General features: G+C 32.3%; 1 protein-coding gene across 4 annotated transcripts in view; it reads right to left on the bottom strand.

Annotated features, from left to right (window-relative positions):
• The window catches only part of NBEA (neurobeachin), a 365,883-nt gene that overhangs the window by 318,940 nt on the left and 26,111 nt on the right, over nucleotides 1-20,832 (bottom strand). For all 4 annotated transcript variants that reach the window (XM_087894770.1, XM_087894771.1, XM_087894772.1 and 1 more), the window contains exons 2-10: nucleotides 18,441-18,672; nucleotides 15,271-15,371; nucleotides 14,741-14,836; nucleotides 14,172-14,293; nucleotides 10,962-11,088; nucleotides 9,782-9,901; nucleotides 8,648-8,794; nucleotides 7,243-7,440; nucleotides 6,616-6,749 (exon numbers count right to left, since the gene is read on the bottom strand). In XM_087894770.1, the coding sequence (XP_087750896.1) occupies nucleotides 6,616-6,749; nucleotides 7,243-7,440; nucleotides 8,648-8,794; nucleotides 9,782-9,901; nucleotides 10,962-11,088; nucleotides 14,172-14,293; nucleotides 14,741-14,836; nucleotides 15,271-15,371; nucleotides 18,441-18,672 (1,277 nt within the window). The remainder of the gene's footprint in view (nucleotides 1-6,615; nucleotides 6,750-7,242; nucleotides 7,441-8,647; nucleotides 8,795-9,781; nucleotides 9,902-10,961; nucleotides 11,089-14,171; nucleotides 14,294-14,740; nucleotides 14,837-15,270; nucleotides 15,372-18,440; nucleotides 18,673-20,832) is intronic.

Raw genomic sequence — 20,832 nt, 5'->3', positions numbered from 1 at the left:
GGCTACACTGAACATACAATACTCTTGCCTTCTCAGCTAAAAAATTTTTTAAATTCCGAATTACACCATCTGACATTTTGCTCTGAGAAAACCAGAGGAAAAAAATATCCCAACAGTAGCGACATCCTTGCCTAAGCTTCTTGACTTCATGACTCAGTTGGCAGTGGAGTTCCTGAGGCATATGGGGAAGAAGATTCATTGGGCAGGGATTCTGATGCACTGTGGGTGTTCAGGTCACCATGGCAACTACTAAATCAAGTCATTCAAGGACCACACACACACATTAGTAATCACACATTGGATTTGGTTTTTGTGTTAGGGCAGCGGTGATATGATTTGGTTTTGATGAGCCTACCATCACTCCATTTCCATGGACTAATCTCTCTCTGATTGCCTTGAAATGCTCTAGATCTGCTTTCCGCTACAAGAAGATAAGGCTTATTCTATCGATATGCCCCAGAGGGCTGATGACACCAGATGGGTTTTTACAAGGAGGTTGAGTTAGTTCCTGAAGATTCAGGATTTGACTATACTTTTGGTTGCCAAGTTCAAGACTGCTCTTGATTTACAGAAGAGTTTCAAGTGATGAAATGACAGAAAAGATGCTTAGAGTGCTGATGAAATTAACAAAAAGTGACCTAACTATGCTGGACAATAAATCACGTCTTAATCCTTTCATTTCAGAGAACATGTTTGAGAAGGGGTTGCACTGCTAAAGGAAGCTGTTACAGTCCAATTTTAGACTAAAGTATAGGGCTGAAGCAACATTGATTGAAGTAATGGGTGACCTCTGGCAGGAAAAACACTGGGAATGGTATATCATTCTTGATCACTTGTGCCTTCTAACATTGATAACATTGATTATGGTATCCTTTTGGACTGGTTTAGGGGATTGGAAGAAACGGAAGTGTTTTGTGATGTCCTTCATAGTTCTGTTGTCTCCACACTCCTATTCAAAGTGGAATTCACTAGGTCTGTGATGGCGAACCTATGGCACGCATGCCACAGGTGGTACATCTCATTAGATACATCACACATGGTGTCTATCATGTTATACCACTGTTCTATGAGCTACATTGCCTCGCAGTAGATTTTCAGGTACAATTCAAGGTGTTGATTACCACATATAAAGTACTTTAAGGGTTTTATAATCCTCCAAGGACAGAGTTATTTGCAAGACCACTTCCTTGCAGAAGTTTTTGTCCAGCCCACTAGATGCAGCAGTTCAGGGATGCTCCTGGTTCCATTTATTAAGCAGTACCTTCTGGCATAACCAGAGAAGTGTGCCCTAGATGTAATGAGATCTGTCCTTTGTAACATAAATCTCTCCCCCCAAAAAAACAATCTCATAAATTATTCAGTATCTGGATATTCCTCTGGGCATGGGACCTGTACAGTGGATGAAGCTAATATTGTAATTTTTTCTGATATGATTGGATTATAAAATTTGAGTTGTATTGTTATTGTATTACTGTTGTTTGCTTTGTCTGTATTGCTTTGGTTTTTATTCTTGTGTTCGCCATCCAGAGTCATGACGACCAGATAGGTAGCTATATAAATTGATTAAATGAATAAATAAAGTTATAAAGAAAGAAGTATTTTCAGATATTTCAATCCAAGCCATTTAAGGCTCTAAAAGATAAGAAGCAGGAGCTAAAACTAGGGTCATAAATAAAAAAAAATGAGTCAATGTATTTCTTTAAGAGATGAGGCACTGTGGTTCATTTAGTTAGATTACTGGGAATTATAGCAGACAAGTTCTGAACTGAACACTTGGAGGCATCTTCAAGGGCAGCCTTATATATAATGCATTACAGTAATCCAATCAGGAGGTTACCAGAGCATAGTTCATTATAGCCGAGCTATACCCATCCAAGAATGCTTACAGTTGCTGAACTAACTTAAGGTGGAAAATATATCTACTTTCTTCTGCCAAGGCTAGCAATACCTTCAGTAATAATGTTGAATCAATCAATCCTATTATTATAAACCATGTGAAAATGAATAAACACCAGTCTCCTAAACATAAGATTCAAAGCACCTTTATCATGTCAGAATTTGATTTCAAAATCTTAGTCAATATCTAGTATTTTATAATCCAGATAATTGTTCAAGAATTGCACCACTTCCCTTCATAGCAATGGCACAGGAAATAGAGCTAGATATTGGCAGTGTAGCAGTGACATCTCTCTTAAATTCTCAAGTGATTCAGTCATATAAACCTTAAACAGAACTTCATTTAGTCCAACAACCTTAATTTAGTCATGATTTCATTAAATCTCTTGCCATGTACTTTGATATAATGCTCATTCTATTGATACAGAAAATGTATTTTGATACAATACCCATTCTATTGATACAGAATGTGTAAATGGATGGGTAGATAAAAGGATAAATAGAGAGAGAGATAAACAGATGGATATAGGAAATATTTGATTTTTATCTTGTAAAATTAAAAATTTAAATTATAGATTCAAACAAAATGTTTTGTTTTGGCATTAGAAAACAACTTGGAAAAATCTTATTTGCTTCAATATATATTTTTCTGCATTCATAAAAATCAAGAGCCTATATGTTTCCATCACAAACAATAATCTATGGCCTATAGTAAAGTAAAAGAAAAAGAAAGTATGAATGACATTCTTAATATGCACAAAATATCTCAGCATAAGAATTTTTTCTAAATGGAAATATTTAATTATTCCATTACCATTAACCAGGCATTATGGAAGTTTACAAAATACATTTATAATGCTAAATCTAAAACTATGGGTAACACCAATCACAAAAATGGATGAACATTTATATATTTAAAGAAACTTATTATTTCAAAAAGCTGCTAAAATCTAAGCATTTCAATATATGGAATTATTGAAATATTGATTTTTTTAATAACACTTTTCCATATCCATATTAGATAGCTACACAAAATTACACAAAATCAAAATTACACTGATTTTATTTGAACCAAAATGTATCTTATGATGTTAATAAATGTGCAGTTTTAAAAAATATATCCAGTGCAGGTTGATAGCTATGGGTACCAGTGCAGATAAAGCACATCTTTTGGTATCTCAATACCCAACATTCTTCAGATCTAAACATCCATCCCGGTGCTTTCCCAGCCAGACATAAACATATTTCAATTACAGGGACTACTAGAAAATATTAGACAAAATGGATCTGATCTGACAAACTACTTCAGACTTCTGCAACAATAAAATATCTATTACACAGATTACTTGAGATATCCAGTTAATTTCAGTAAAATAGTTCTAAGATCTTTAAAATATAAACATATTCATAAATGAAAAGGAAATGAACACTAATATTCAAATCCAATCTATAACCTGACAACATCTTCTATCTGAAGTTTCCATCATCCATTCAAATGAATTTTCATATACACTGTATCATAGTAATCCATTCTTGATATAATTATTTTTATAAATATTTAGTTTATTCAAGGAAAGTTAAATACAAAACATCAAAATATTAAGAAAAGAAAAAAGAAAAAACACAAGAAAAAGTGTCTTAAAGAAAGACTAACATATGCACATAACATCCTCTCTAGTTGAATGCTGATCAATATAATACAACAATATTAATTCCCATCCCTTACAAAACAGGCCAAAAGAATTTTAAACTACTCAACTACTAAATCTGTTCACAAATTGTTAGCCTGCCATCTATATACTATATTAATAACAAAATAGTTAACAGGAAAAACAATAAGAATAGTATATAAAATAATAAGAATACTAAAAATTATTAATAATAATGGAAGAAAGACAAGATTGAAATTCTAAAACCTCAGCAACTTCTACATGGAATTATCTTTAAAACTGTAAAGTCTCCTTCCAGAGAAACAAGGTCAACACATCTATGCTAAATAACCCTTCATGTCTAAAAATCTAATTTGAAATACAAAATAAAGCAACCCAAACCAGAGACTTTTCAATGTTATTGTGTTTCTGGGACATTCTTTTCTCCCTCCTGAAATCAATTTCCCCACAAATCTTCTTCCTCATTTGTAAGTGTGTGTGTGATATGCACCAAGTGTGTGATGCACTTCAGTTTTCCCTACTATACAATCTCTCTAGTACAGTGATGGCTAACCTTTTCCGGACCTAGTGCCCAAAGAGCGTGTGCGTGCCCACAAATGCCCACGAACGCCAGAACCCCCAAAATGCAATGCACACATAGGTGGTGTGCATGCCCCCTGCCCCCCTTGCATGGTCCCCCCCGCACGCCTTCTGCCCCCGTGCATGCACCTGCAGCCTCCCTACATGCCCCTCACCCCCATGCATGCGCAGCAGAGACCCAAAGACCAGCTGGCTGGCAGGAGGCGCGAGTGCATGCACAAGGCAAAGCTGAACTGGCGCAACGGCTTGTGGCCTATCAGAGAGGGCGCTGCGTGCCACCTCTGGCATGCATGCCATAGGTTCGCCATCATGGCTCTAGCTCATATCTGCCCAAATAACAAGTAATGTACATATATCACATAGCAAGAGCCCAACTATAACAGTAATGCTCATTCCTTGTAAAATTGTAACTGGTCAACATTCCCACATATAAAAAGCAAACAAAAGTTGCTAGGTTCAATATTCCACTGTAACGACTATCTTTTTTTACGATCAACACCAAAATGGATATGGAAGTATACTGCCTGGCAACCAAATTGTAAAGGAATATCTCTGTCACAAACTTGCTGAAACTTTTAGAAATGAGTAGATTGTTGTCTCTGATTCTATCATGCCTGGGTTCATCCCTGAGGTATGTAGATTGTCCATAATACAATCCATAAGCATTTAAGACCTGAAGATGAGACTGATATGGGGAAACTTGTCATTTGCACGGGAAAATTTAACTGCAATGTTAGGACTTTTTATTTTTATTTTATTGTAGATACGTAATTATTTTATTTTGGAATTTTGAGCTTCCCAGAGCTTGGTTCATGCTTTAAATAAATAAACAGGTACAACCCTCAACATTTGTTATTAAGAGGTATTTTCATGATTTTGAAGGTAGGACTTTAGGTACAAATGGAGAATGAATGCTCAGGTGATAACTTGATCTACTCTAGAAATTTTCTATTTTATAGGAGCCCAACTAACTATGTATGTTCACTTTTTCTAGGAAATGCATACTTGAAAAATAATTTCAAAATTTTGTTTTGGACTTCATACAAAGTTTTTCATTAAAGCAGACCACTTTTTATGGACCTCTGCATAGAAGTCTGAAAAAAGATGGGGTGCTATAATTAATAGCACTCTTTATTTCATGAACAGTGTGATATTCTTCCCAAAAGTTTTGAAATACATATTCCTAACATCTACTGTACATCTAATGAGGGAAACTGAAAAGTAAATTTCAGTAGCAGTCAGGAGTTATTTACTAAACTTAAGAGTGTGTCATTCCACTATAAAATATTTATTTCGTTCAAGTAATATAATTAGATGCTATTAATTACTATGTTTTCATTCTACTACCAGTTTTCATTTACTGGCTTTTGTGAATTTTTATGTTAATTGTCATTTAAAGCTTTGAAGAGCAAACTCCCCAAACATCACTTCAGCATATCATAAATGTTTACTAAAGCAATTCACATAATAGCACTTAATTCTAGTTTACTAAGAAAAAAAAATCAAAATGAAAAATGTCCAATGTAAGTGCTTTAAAAAATGGGTATTTATTCATACAGTAAATGTTAAATAATGTAGTTAAATTTCTATGAGCTATTCACATTTCACTGTAACCATTTACAGTAGTAGCAAAAAGATAAAATCTAATTTGACTCAAGCTTAATTTCTAGGGATGTCACAATTTTTCTGGCAATGATATGGAAGTGAGTTGCCATTCCATTCTTTAATTTGCAGTCTAGCCTAAGAGGTCTACTAAGGCACGGGTGTAAAACTCAATCACATCATGTGACATATCGTGATGTATCACAATGTGGGCGTGGCCCATGTGTGACACATCTGGCCCGCAGGCTGCCAGTTTGACATCCCTGACTTAAGCACTAATGAGGTTCAATCTTGCTAAGATTTTGAACCCTTAATAGGTTAACCAATATTGTCACCTGATGGGCAATCTATTTTTACCAAACACTGACATTTATAGGATAGGTTTGGAAATGTCTAATATTAATTCCTTTACTTTTAATTCCATCAGAAACATTTCATTTTTCAGTTATGATAGTACTGAAAGAAAACAACTTTATTGAAAGATACAGAGTGGGTTCTCACATTATATAAAGTCTAATATGATTTAGATTTAGAGTGTAGTCAACATTATAATATAATGATCATAAATTACAGCTTAATTTTATTATAACCCAGATACTGTGTGGGTGAACAAACCATGGTTCGTCAAACTATTGTTAAATGTGGTTATGAGCCAAAAATTTTGTAACACAAATATGAAACAAGTGATTTTAAAAACTTTAACTTATCTGTCATATACCATTTATACTACCATTTATACTATCCCTCATATATCATGAAAAAAATGACAAAACATAGTGGGTGGGGGAGATATCACTCAATGCATTTATCACATATTATGCAAAATTATGAGAATTTCCAACAATACTTTTTCCTGATAAAAACCTACCAGACAGTTGTTTCCACTTGACTGTCATGAAGTTGCCGATTGTCTAATTGAGCAAACAGAGGGAAAAGAACTTGGATTCCTCCTATTGAATGAATCGCACTGTGGATAGAATGTGTCACAATCGCTTTCACATCCTGCATTTAAAAAAGAAGAAGCAGTTATCTTTGTTTTGGACCATCATTCAAGGTCAAATATGTGCTACTCAGAGGGAATATAATCCACCTGATTATGTCATCTATTAGATGAAAATAGTTCATCTATTTTAGATTCATTTCTTCAAGATATTTAAGACTGGATTGTTTCTATTATAACAGTAACAGAAATTGAAACAGATTTCAGTTGTAATAAATAAGTAAGGATGCCATTTCATCAGTAATTACCATGACTAAAACCAAGATCATGAATTCACTGTTTATAATAAACAAATTACAGACTAAAGATAATAATCATAACAGAAAATTCATCAACACAGAGGAAACAATTTGTATGGGCTGCATACATCAATAGTTTGTAAAAATACAAACTATTCGAGATATATTTAAAATTTAGTAGCTTTCAAACACAGCTTTATGTGACATTAATAAAACTATGAAAAATTGAAAATAATAAATCTATTGTTATACAAACCTGAAGCATAAGAGCATGGGGGGAATGTACAAAAATTGAAGGATTTTCCTTTGGTGAAGATTCAAGGCATAGTTGAGCATCTGTAGCCTTAGCATTGTAGGTGAAAGCAATACTACTTGCAAGTTTCCCATCATACAAAACTTGCTTATGGTGTTCAGCAAGGTGAATATCACTTTCAGATTTAAATTTGAAAGTACTCTGCAGAAGAAAGTACTCTGTAGACAATCACTGTGATATTTACAAAAGTACACGTCTTATATTACATGACATAATAAATAATCAAGATATGGCCACTTCATTACATATTAATAAAATCAAGCATGTTCATTGCCCTTTGAAAAGACCTAAAACATTTTTACTGAAGAATAACACACATTTAAAAAGATATTTTATTTATTGAGATAGCTTCAATAAAGCTAGCTGATTTATAACATGCACTATGAAGGAATAAGGTAAAAGTAAAGGTTCCCCTTGCACATATGTGCTAGTCATTCCCAACTCTAGGGGGCGGTGCTCATCTCCATTTCAAAGCCGAAGAGCCAGCGCTGTCCGAAGACATCTCCATGGTCATGTGGCCAGCATGACTAAACGCCCAAGGTACACGAACCGCTGTTACTTTCCCACCAAAGGTGGTCCCTATTTTTCTACTTGCATTTTTTAAGTGCTTTCGAACTGCTAGGTTGGCAGAAGCTGGGACAAGTAACAGGAACTCACCCTGAAATTCTCATATATCAACACGAATTATGTAGCTGCAAATCTAGTATATTATAGTTTCCCACTATTTTAGTATATATTAGTATAGTATATATTATATATTTAGTATATATTTAGTATATATTACAAGAATCTCCTAGAAATTGAAAACTATTATATGAATTTGATGCATTTTTGTAAGCAAAGAAACATAATTACTCTTCACAGATACAAATAAATTAATTGTTGGCAAAGAGAAGGTATTCCAACCAATGCCACACCAAATAAAACATTTGTAAATACTACCATGAGAATCGCATATTAGATGATACTAGGGTTAGTAGATAAGAGCTTACTTCAATATGTAAAAGTGAATCTGCTGACTTGTTACATTATTTGACAACAATATTTCTATTAAAAGTATTTACAATGTTTTGAAAATGAATATATCATAGAGTCTTATACAATGCAACCTTTTAAAAAATTAATATTCTATTCATTTTCTTTATTATGGATATCTGTTAGAATTGCTTTAGTATAATGGTTTTATATTTATACATACTTTTAAAACAGTATATTTAAAAGCATATTCTATAAAATGAGAATTATAATTTAAAAACTATATAAAAGGAGCCCAAACAACAACAAGATAATTCATTATAATTTAATGCAACAAGTTTTTTTCTAAACTGAAATTATAATAAAATATTACCTTATATCCAGGTCCTAACTGATGTACAGCAAAAATCTGTGCTGGGTTAAGAGCTTCAGTGAATACATAGACTGCCCCAAGTTGACCACAAAAAACCCTATTTGCATCAGCAGTTTCAGATGATCCCAAAAAACATTTGTCATAGCTCTGTATAAAAGAAGAACAAAAGAACGTGACACAGGTAAAAGGAAAATATTAGAAAATTCTTTGTTAATATAATTAAAATTATCTGTTGGCATATTAGAAGATGAAAGTTTTTGCAGTATACTACTTACACATCATCCAATCTGAAACGGTTATAAAGCTACAACCTCTTATTGTTTGACATTATTAAAAACCATGAAGTCTGGGGAATAAACACTTCAGGGAACTAGCAAAAGGCAAGATGTACATTTCAATATGAATATGATTTACTACTGTCAATACATATATTTATATATATTATTCGTGAGATTTGTGAGGCTCAATCTTTTGTGATTTATTTTCTTTAGGCAGTCAAAGCCCTTTTCTCCAGGTTATATAGGAGCAATTTGTGAGAGAAATAAAACTATGTTTTTAAATAATAGCATGTACTGAGAAAATGGTACCCAAAAAGATATTCCTTTCCAAGTGCTGTTGCTTTTAGAAAATAGGAATCCTGTATGATGATAGTTTAAAAAAAATTAAAAAAATATCAAAGGGCTCCAATAATTATGTGTAATTTGACTTAGAAAAGAGATATACCGCTAACCGATCTGTTCCCAGCTGCATTATGTTTTTTTTAAAAAGAGTTCCCTGGACATGGGGACAATCACTCTCTTGTATTTCTTTGTCTGCAGTTTCTAGGAAGGACATATATTTATGAATCTTTAAAAACTTGCTCTTGGAAAGGTTGCTGGTATATCTATTTGATGGATATTGGTTTGTTTGGGCCACAGTATGTCTTCTCTCCGATATGCAATGTCCTTTTTATTTTATGTTTTATTTTATTTTATGTTTTGTTAGGTTTTTTTAGATACATTTTTGTAATGCCTCCCAGAGTCAGTTTTGAATTGGGGGGGGAGGGGCTTATAAATCAACATTTTAAATAAGCAAAAATAAATAAATGCATTTTCTGTATATATTTAGAAACATAAGAATCTTTTGAAAACATACATCATTTGTATTCACATGCCAAGCCATGTCACCATAGGATACTAGCTGACCATTAACGTAACAACGAATTTCACTATTTCTCCAGCGATTGTAGATGTGCACAATGCTGATCATGTACCACTAAAAAGAAAGGCAAAATATATGAAGCATTACCTTTTAACCTCTTTTAACAATTATGCTACTTAATACAAAACAGTAGAATAGTGCTGTCCTGAAAATACAAATTTAATAATTCAAGTTTTATAAAAATTATTGAAAAATGTTTTAAAAATCAAACAATCCATAATGCAGTTTAAATTAAAAGCTCAAAGTGTTCCAAATCATAAATCTTTCAAACACTGCTCATGAGAAATTGTAATCAAATTTTGAAAATGAAAAGTTCCAATGAACAGTATTATTTGAACCTACCATATTATATTATAACATGCTATGCTAAAAGCACTACACTGATAACTGAAAATGTAAAAAAAAAAAAAATTGCAAACTTTAATAATAAAAATTAAGGAGCACAGTGAAAACATGGGACTAAAATTAAATATTAAGAAAAACAAATTAATGGCAACAAGTGGAATAGCCACTAGAATTGGCAGTGAAAGTATCAGAGGTTATGTATGGACAGACCATCTATATGATTACTAACAGCTGAATGACTTGAGGACATATAATCAATAAATCAATATAAAATATTGCAACTTTAAAATCTCAGGAAAAAATTCAACAAACAAAAGGATAGAAACAAAATTTGAAAACTGTTTTCATTTTCTTCTAATCAGAAACATATAAATGAGTAACATTTTTCACAAAGTAATTAACATTTCTGAATAAATATAGTGAAAAAAATACTGTGAATTGCAGGCATACATTTATTATTTGTTTTTTGTTTTGAATATCCAGAAAAACTCTACAATTTAATTTAATAAATTTGATAAAAATGTCAAATAATAGTGATATTCTATAGAAAAGTGCAGAAATTTAGTATAATGAATTCTGTTTTGCCACATATATTTGTTCTGACAACTCGCCTTTTGCATGCATTTATTACGATGACTTCAAAATTGTCCAAAATGCAAAGAGTAAACTAAAAATTTGGCCTGGCTCACCACTCTTTAATCATAATTACAAATAGGTTGATATTCTCTGATAATTCTTACAATTACTAATATAAGCATTTTGTGCTTACCTTGCGAGGCTGAAAATCATACTTCACACAGTGTTGAAAACCTTTGCCTTTTGATTTCAATGATGTGACTATTAAACAGTTACCAACAAAATGTGCAGAATAGCCAACCCCTTTGCTGGTGCGAAAACTGAAATTTAAAAAAATATATTTTAAAAAGAAGCTTTCCAAGAAAATTGTGTTGTGTTGTGTTATGTTATATTTAATTAATAGAATCAAACTGTACAATACACAAACTGAAATGCATTTGTAACAATTTGACTGTTGCTATATGCATTACAGTACATATTTCAAATGCTGCAAATAAATATTACCTTTATTATGATTTTTAAATTTTGTTTCTGTTAGTATACAAAGATAAAAGAAGAAAAATTTAAAAAGAAAAATAAATAGAAAACAAAATATGGTCCATATTTGAAAAGCTTTTTTAAAAAAATATGCAATTTAAACTTGACCGTGCAAACTGTTACAACAGACCTTACAACTGTTGCTGTGTTCCCATAGTTACATGATCAAGATTTGGCTGTTTTGCAACTGACAGGTGTTTATGGCCGCCATAGGGTCCCACAATCACATGATCACCAGTTGCATGCGTAACACCTGGCTATCAAGCAGAATCAATGGAGAAGCCAGTAGTAAAATAGCAAGGTGTGGTCATATCATGATTTGCTTAATAATGACAGTGACTCACTTAACAACCATGGCAGAAATGAATTAATAAATGTGTCATGGTATATGATGTCTTGCTTAACATCGTGTCACTTTTTGATGGAGTTGCTGGTCCCAATTTTGGTCATTAAGCAAGGAATACCTGTAATTGATCTAAAACTGTAAATTCAGAGTGTCAGTATTGTAGGCTTAAGGACACTAACAAATTTAAAAAAAACCTTTTTTTAATAGGACAAAATGCTTTTATTCCTACAAAAATAGAGTCAGGAGAATATGTTGATTCATTGTAAGTTTTACAAAATCTATGCATAATGGCAACTAAAGATAGTATCTGTGTTGCAGAGATGTTATTAAGATATAATGAGGAAATTGGGGGAAAGCTTGCAAAAGTTGTGCCAGCATTCAAAATCACAGTTATAAATACCTCATTAAAGGAAAGTGGAAAAATTGTATTCACAGTAGTATTATAAATATATTCTAGATTATGTAAGACTAAAAGTCAGTATGTATTTCATACCACTGAATGTGGACTTAGAGCCCCCCTGTATTCACAGATGCACTAGAATTATATCCGTATCAAATATAATTTAAAAAATAGTTAATATCACCCTCCATATCATAAAGCATAACTCATTTAAGAAATATTGATTTGTTAGAGCAGTTATTTCATTCATTATCTTTAATGTCCTTAACCGTTGTAATGGTATGTGGGAGTGATCATGGGAGACAGGAGGGAGAGCCTGTCTCTAGGTATGGAAAAGATTTCTTGGCATGTAAAAGCAGGACTAGCAACAGTAGACGTTAACATTATATAACATTGTTTCATAAAGACTCCTACAGACATTTTGTTTTATAACCTTAAAATTACCATTGGGTTAACAATTACACATAGCTGACCTGTGGAATGATCTCTCTACCTCTGAATGTATCTCAAAGTTAAATGACAAAAGAAAACTTTGATGGGGACTGTTTACCATATCTTTTCCTCCCAACTAAAAGAGAAGACTTGCATTTTTCGGGTTACACATAATGAGGATTTTCCAGATGTCAGAAATTAATTACTTGTAGACTTCTAGGCAGTAAAAAAAAAACCTCTCAATTATATTCTTAAGAATTGTTCTTATTTTTTGATGTGCCCAGAGTCTTGCCTAGTTTTTCCCACCACAGCTTTTTTTTTTTTAATTAGCAGAAAGATGAAGCATCTTTGCCTTCTTCTGGCCTATCAAGTTGTGGAGAGAAAGACTGTGGTAGAAATGAGTATCAGTGAAAGCAATCCCTAATGAATTCATACAAGGCTGACCCAGTTCGGTATGGCATATCCACAGGGTATGTGAAAACTCTAAAGGACATTGTCTTTACACAAGTCTAATCTATTTAAGGACACAGTGCCAGTCATGCAATGCAGGCTACCATATCTGGACTATAAAATCTGTGCACTAGATAGCAGCAAAGAGTTCTAGCAAATTCTAATTATTTGCTTCTATTTAAGGGTTGTCTGCATTTTTGCAATCCAGATATGGTAGCCCTAATGCAATACATCTGACTAAAGCAGAATAATGGAATCATGCCTCAGGTTCCATCACTTTGGGGTACATGCCCAATACTGCAAAAGATGTAACAAAGCATGTAGCTGTCCTCATGGAACCAGAATGTTCCTTTTGTCACTGTCACCTTTCCTTATTCCCTATATTTTTGTCATTATTAAACTCCTTGTTCCAGCAGGTACATCCACACAACAAACAAACAATCTCTTAACATGTTGTACATACTGTATTTTCTGGAAAGCAATACATAGTAAATTTTATGACTATATCTTTTTCCTACTGTCCCATTTCTAGACCCAAAAGCCAAAAGTGTTTACATAACAAAAGAAAAATACTGCAATTTGTTATTTATTAATTTCAGATATTGGGAAACTATAAGTGAAGCTGAAGTGTAGACTGTGTTTACTTCTCACATTTTTATTATAATATTGACTTCAGCTTAACTAGATTTTTTTTTATAAATGGGAGAACATACACATTTATATAGAGAGTAAATCCAACCTGTTTGAGCTGGCCAGCCTAGTCCTATCTAATACATTTCCAAGCCCAATAGTTTATAATGTTGGATATGGAAAGAAATGATCAAATACAAATTATATTTATTCAAAGTCACAATCTTATGTTTACTTAAATGTATGCTATGCTTAGTATCACTGATTATTAGGAAAGCATACAGCATCCGTTTGTTAATGCATTGTATAGGAATCCTCTATGTTGCTTTGAAAAAGGTTACTTATTTAATAGTTTGGTTTATGTTAAGCTTTCCTCTATCAACACACAGTATTCTTTCCTATAATTCTTAATAAAACAACCCTGTGAGATAAGATAGATTGGGAGATATGAGTAAACATACATAAGACTATAGTGTAAAGATTTTGTCTTTTCTTTGGTTATTTCCGTCTGGAAATAACCAAATATCTGAAAAGTCCTGTTTTCTCTACTAAAAGAAGCAAGCAATTATTTAATTAAACAACACTAAAAATATCACAATGATACTTACCAATAAAGATATGGTTTATCTTTATCTACATTAATATTATTCAATGGATCCATGCGAAACCAAGTGTTAAGCGTAAACCCATTTTGATAAGGCCACTTGGCAATTGGAGGCAATGCAATTGCCTATGGAAAAAATGAAAACAAAGTTAATTATTATCAAATAAAACTAAAAATGTTTTGCAAAAAATAAATAATTTGTAATCTCAGTGCACTAATCCAAGTCATCCCATTATAATTCATACAAAGATACTAGAATTTGGAAAATAGATGAAAATACATCTGTCTGGGCTTGGAGGGTTTTGGGTGTGTGCCCACTTCCCATTTCTTTCTTTAGCATAGATAATGCATGTGATCCAGAGTTTCTGAGGGATGGAACATGGAGCGGAATATACCTAGTAACTGTTTTACCAAGAAAAATCATTTCAGATATCTTTCTCAGATATCAAAGCTCCGAAAGTAGTCATGCTAATTCTATATAAGTGAAACAATTAAACATGGTATTTTCATATTTATACATTAGAAGAAGATTTAAGTTTTACTATGATCAATAAATTATTGCTTAAAACTTACTGCAGCACTGCAGCCTGGAAAGTTGAAAAAAGTATCAGGACCATGCCTCTGTGGCATCTGATTAAGGACTGACAACAGCTTGACTGCATGTCTAGGCTATCAAAAACAAAATTGTACAATTATTTTACTGTATTTATTTGTTAGATTTATATCTCACCTCACCTTCAAGAATGAGACAGCACACACAGAACACTCTCCTCAAATTTCCCTCAGAAGAAAGTGGTAGGCTTAAAGTTACCTATGAATTCCCTCATATATATGAACCTGGGTCTCACCAGTTGTATTTCAACATTAAAACCGCTATGCCATGCCACTAGTATCTATATTTATAGTTAATGTTCATTTTATTCACTTTACAATGAGATACTGTATATTAGTTGGTATTTAGTTTTCCAAATAGAAATTTATTTTAAAGAAGTCATCAGAATCCGATTTAATTTTTTTTAAAAAAATGCTAAATGCTTAATTACACATGATGTTGCACCTTAATTAAACAAGTCATAACTATATTTACATTAGCCATAGCTTACCCAGATTCCATTTTCACCACGAAGCATGCTGAACAAAAGCTTCAATTCCTTAACGGTAATGCTGTAGCTGGCAAGAACCCCCAACATATCAACGAGAAGATCTTCAAAGAAAAATAAAATTACTCCATTGCTTCCTTATTATTTTTTTATATAAATAATATTTCAAAGTACAAACTGGATTGACTGTTAACATTATTAGTTCTGAATGCTAGGTTTCCCAGCAATTAAAGACTGTGTTGCAAAATTCAGACGAATAATGATAATAGAATAGAATAGAATTCTTTATTGGCCAAGTGTGACTGGACATACAAGGAATTTGTCTTTGGTGCATATGCTCTCAGTGTACATAAAAGGAAAAAAAGAAAAAAGAGAGGAAAAAAAATTCATCAAGAATCATAAGATACAACACTTAGTGATAGCCATAGGTTACTAATAAGCAATCAAATCATACTTAATAAGCCCTAAGAATTCATTTTGAGATTTCTTAGATCTGCCATGACAAAAGCCCAAACCACTTGTGCAATTGAATGGATGGATAAAAAGTTCATATTGTGAGTTTTCCCTTTTTTCATAAACAAATTCAACAATATAGAAAGGTTTGCAATAAAGCAAGAAATATTGATCAAGAGAAGAATCTTTATTACTTCAAAAGGTTTCTGAAATGATCAGACATTATTTTGTAACTATATGGAAGCTTTTATCAACCATTAATCTTAACTTGAAGTAGGAATATTGTTTTTTTTAATCCAAGAGTTTGATGATCAGCTCACAACTGTGACATCATGGCCTACTATTTTATGCAAATAGTAACTGTAAATTTGCAAGATGTGTTGCTACTTTACTTATAGGTAATCCTTGATTTACAACCATTCATTTAGCAACTCAAAAAAGTGCTTTATGACTAGTCATCACACTTATGACTGCAGCATCATCCCTATGGTCATGAGGCATTTGGCCATTAGCATGTATTTATGAAGGCTGCAGCATCCTGGAGTTGTGTGATTGCTATTTGCAACCTTCCCAGCTGGCTTCCAACAAGCAAAGTCAATTGGGGAATCTGCATTTGCTTAACAACTGCAGGATTCACTTAACTGCAGTAATTTGCTTAATTATAACAAAAAAAGGTTGCAAAATTGAGTTGACTCACTTAACAATGGTCTTGCTTAGCAATGGAAATTCTGATCATAATTACCTCTGATAAATTTTCTAAGCTGAAGATCTCCAGACTGATGATCAATGTCTGGTACTGCAAAAAAATTTATAGACTACCAGATATTCTCCAAAACAAACATACAATTGTTTTAATAGGTTTGTACCAATAAAGTTGAACATATAATAGTTGGGAATATTTTTAATCAAACATTAGATACTTTTTGAAAACGTAATACTCCATCCTCCAAATAATATTCTTAAATTCATAACATTTTCCAAGAGTTATTTCTTAATTTAACTGAGTGAATATTGAGCATTGTCTGACTTCTTAACAAGAATATACCTTTATTTCTTCTCCACTGAAAAAATATTTTCAACTAGGTTATTTCCTGGTATCTCATTCTGTATATTTACAACATGTGATAGAAATATTTTAATTTCAGACCATGGAACTATGAAGCTTACTACTTTAGTGATAAAAATCTAAATATACACTTTGTCCTTGCGTATAACTTTGAATGATAAAATTATTAGAGAGGTGGAACAGAAAATGGCATAGGATTTTCTTTTTCATATTAAAAGGGACTTAGTTATATATTTTGAACAGAATTATCAGATTTACTCAGTTATATGTTCCTCATATTAAGGAAGCTAAAATTGGCTAAAATTAATTTTTACTCTTTAGGCCTGCCATCCATTTTGATCCTTGTTCTTTACAAACCTCAAGCTTAATAATAAATTTTATGTTTCTAAAATGGATTTTTAGTATAGTACATATAGCAATGATACTGGAAAAAATGGGGAGAAGTCCAGTACATTATTGGCCTTCATACTTCAGAATTACACAATATAATATTGTAGCATCTATTGAGGATAAAATGGGAATAAATATGCAGAGTACAGACTCTGTCATCAAATACTTAAATTTTATTCTAAACACTATAGAATCAATTCTTCATTTACAGAAGTTGAGAATCACATATTTAATTCACATTTTTGGTTTAACCCCATATAGGCAAATCCCAACACTTACAGTTATCCCGTGAGTCAAAGTAAATCAGATTCAGTGACAATAGGTCATACTAATAATCTAGAAAAACATAATAATTCCTTCATGTTCACATAAGAATTTCCAGTAAGGTTTCTCATCTGATACTATGAAAATATCTCCCACGGCAATGAAAAAAAAATACAACATATGCTCTAAAACTTCCTTTAGGATTCACAGTAAAACAAATTGAAAGATTATCCAAGATTGATTTACCTACCTTTTTAAATTGCATTCATTATTTTAAACAACTTTACAACACATAAATTTGTTTGTGAAGGGCATCTCTAAAGATTCTCTGTAAAAATTAGTGGCTAACATAGGAATGTCAGAGTTCAGTTCCTGGATTCAATTCAAGAACTATTATCAGATCCTTACTGAAATCCTGACAAAAATTAAGATACTGGTTCTGTAAGAAATAGTTCAATATCTATATTTCGTGATATAAAACATTGAGGAAAATAATTGATCATATTGCAAAATAATTTACACATTAAAAGCTTAAAAAATACTCCCTAAACCTGCATTTTAATTTTGTTTTTTTGTCTGGCACACAAGATTTTTGATATATACTAAGGCTCTTTCAACATTACAGTTTTCATTCAAATAATCCTAAGAAAGCATTTTTTAAACATCTGCAGAATTTAAAGTTTGATTTACTTTGATTACCACCCAGTTCAAATTCACAAATGTTTCCTGAATAGACTAAATAAGTTAAATACAAACTTTCAAAATTTTATTTTTGAGAATTAAAACAAAAAAAATTAAAACGGTGTCTGAGAAAGTGGTATCAGCAATAATCATAATCTATTCATATTTCTTTAAAATATGTAATTTCATTAATTACAAAATAATCTGAACTTTTTAAAATTCCAAACTCTGCTCAGATACTATCCTTTAATAATTAATCAGTTCATATACAATGTTAAAATGATATCTGGATTATGATAATCTATTATATAAATTATACCTGCAATCATATCATCCACAGTACTCATCTTCAATAGCACCTGTTCAATTAAACCAACTTCTGTACTGGTCTGTAAATTCCGGACACTTTTACGAAGGATGGCAGTGAACATACTCCAAATTTCTGCTTGACATGTTACATCACAGTGCTCTAAAAGTTCTGACATGCATGTTATACTTTCTGCATCTTGGATTATAAAGTTCATCTCTAGATCAAATTCTCCACCAACCAACTGAAAATTTAAAAAGAAAAAAAGAAAATGTTAATTTACTAGATCTTTTCAAGATTCAGGCAAACTAACTTAATTTTTTTGATGTTCATAAACTACTTTGTGATCTATAAAAATGAATGTATTCTTAGGGGTTACCTTTAAGATTTTCTTTATTCACTGTCTTTCTAGAGTTGCAGCCTAGATACTTATTTGTAAATAGTCTGATATTAATTAAAACCTATGATGGTAAATTAATAGAACATCAAATTATATTTTAAAATCACTGTGTGTATATATGATCAGAATATTGTAAAGTGTATGACAAAGGCTAGAAAAATTAAACAAAATTCCGTTTTTCTATCACTTTTTTTTTTTTTACAAAAGTCTTTAGAAATTTATGTTGAGCAAGGAAAGATGAGACTGTAGAACCCATCTCTACAGTGGTATGTGGTAAGAAATTCATTGTGATGGTGGGAGCTGAATTTGGTAAGATTTATATAGGGATAGATCAGGGCCAAATCAAAACTGATTGTTTATTAATAGCCCCCAAACTTTGCCATTATTTATTCACTCAGTCTCTTTATATATTATTAGGGCCTTAATTAAGAGAACAATAGAGAATGCAATCAGAAGCCAGTAACAACACAGTTATTTTTAGAAAACATAAGGGGTAGGATAGATTCACGTCATCTGTAATACTTTATGTTTCATTACTACAATGCTGTCTTGATTTTAATATTTATTGTTGTAGCCAGGAACCCATTCTGATTATGATATGATACATGACAGAAATAAAGTTTTTTTTTTTCATTTCCAAATCCTATCTAACCTTCTATGTAGACTGAAGTTCAGTAGCCCAACTCTTCTATTTATAAAAAAGGCATTGAGCATAATGAGGCATAGGATATATTTTTCAAGAGCTTTTTTTTTTTTTTGGTTGTTGATTTGATTTATATGCCGCTCTTCTCCGAAGACTCAGGGCGGCTTACAATGCGTTACCTCAAGCTTACCTCGATTACTAAATAATTACTACGTACGTACGTACATACGTACATACGTACATACGTACATCCTGATGCAGTTTTATTAGTTAACTGTCTAGACTGGTTTATGTACAAATAAGTCACCATACAGAATCCACCAATACTGTCAGAGAAATAATGCTGACATGAGCATTTCACAATAGTCTCCAGTGCACATATTAATAAACATTCCTACAGCAAGCTTTCAAGATAATTACTTTTTTAAAAAATTATAATAGTATGAGCTAAATGAGACAGTTTTGTACTAATTTTCAAGAATCTTTCACATATTTTAGCATCTTTTTTAATCATCTCAAAATAATAAAACACCAGCAATGATAAGGTTCCTAAGGTTTTAACTGTTATTTCATTTGCAATCCTGTATGTAGTTGTTATTATAGTAAATGAAGAACCACAGTAAGAAATCTAATGTCATTCTATGTTTCACACTTGACCTTCAACACCAATCTTGGTCTTTTTAATTCAAAACATTTTAATTCCAAACCTTTTCCTATCCTTGAAAAAAATATGTCCCCCATCTACAAGCAAATTAATACCAGTTCCTAAATGAAACAGAAGCCAGTATTTTGGGGGAAGCTGGAAAGAAATAGTTAGCTCTACTTTCTTCGCTACCTCTCTTAACTGAAATTCTTCCGTTTACAAGACATTTAGAAGCTCCTTTAATAGTATTTGCAACTGGACTTGATCGTAAGTATTCATTAGGTCAATTAGAGCCAAACAACAAGGTACAAAGTATAGAAGGAATAAATCAGACATCCAGCCCTTGCTTATCAATGGAGACCGAGTGCAGCAAGTGGCCAGTTTTAAGTTTCTGGGTGTTATCATAAAAGAGGACCTGACCTGGGGCACTCACATTGCAGCACTGGTCAAAAGGGCCCAGCAGAGATTATACTACTTGAGACTTCTCAGGAAACAACAAATGAATGAAAAACTGCTGGTGACCTTCTACTGCTGCACCATAGAGAGTATTTTAACTTACTGCATCTGTGTATGGTTTCCCAATTGCACAGTGGCAGATAGGACAGCGCTCCAGAGGGTTAACATCATTGCCCAGAGAATCAGTGGTTGCCCTCTCCTCTCCTTGGAAGAGCTTTATAGCTCCCTCTGCCTTAAGAAAATTTAAAACATTCTTAAAGAT

This window comes from Pantherophis guttatus, chromosome 5 (genome assembly GCF_059756535.1).
Source record: "Pantherophis guttatus breed Tessera chromosome 5, ASM5975653v1, whole genome shotgun sequence".
Taxonomy (NCBI): Eukaryota; Metazoa; Chordata; class Lepidosauria; order Squamata; family Colubridae; genus Pantherophis; species Pantherophis guttatus.
This window is presented reverse-complemented; position numbering and strand designations above follow the sequence as displayed.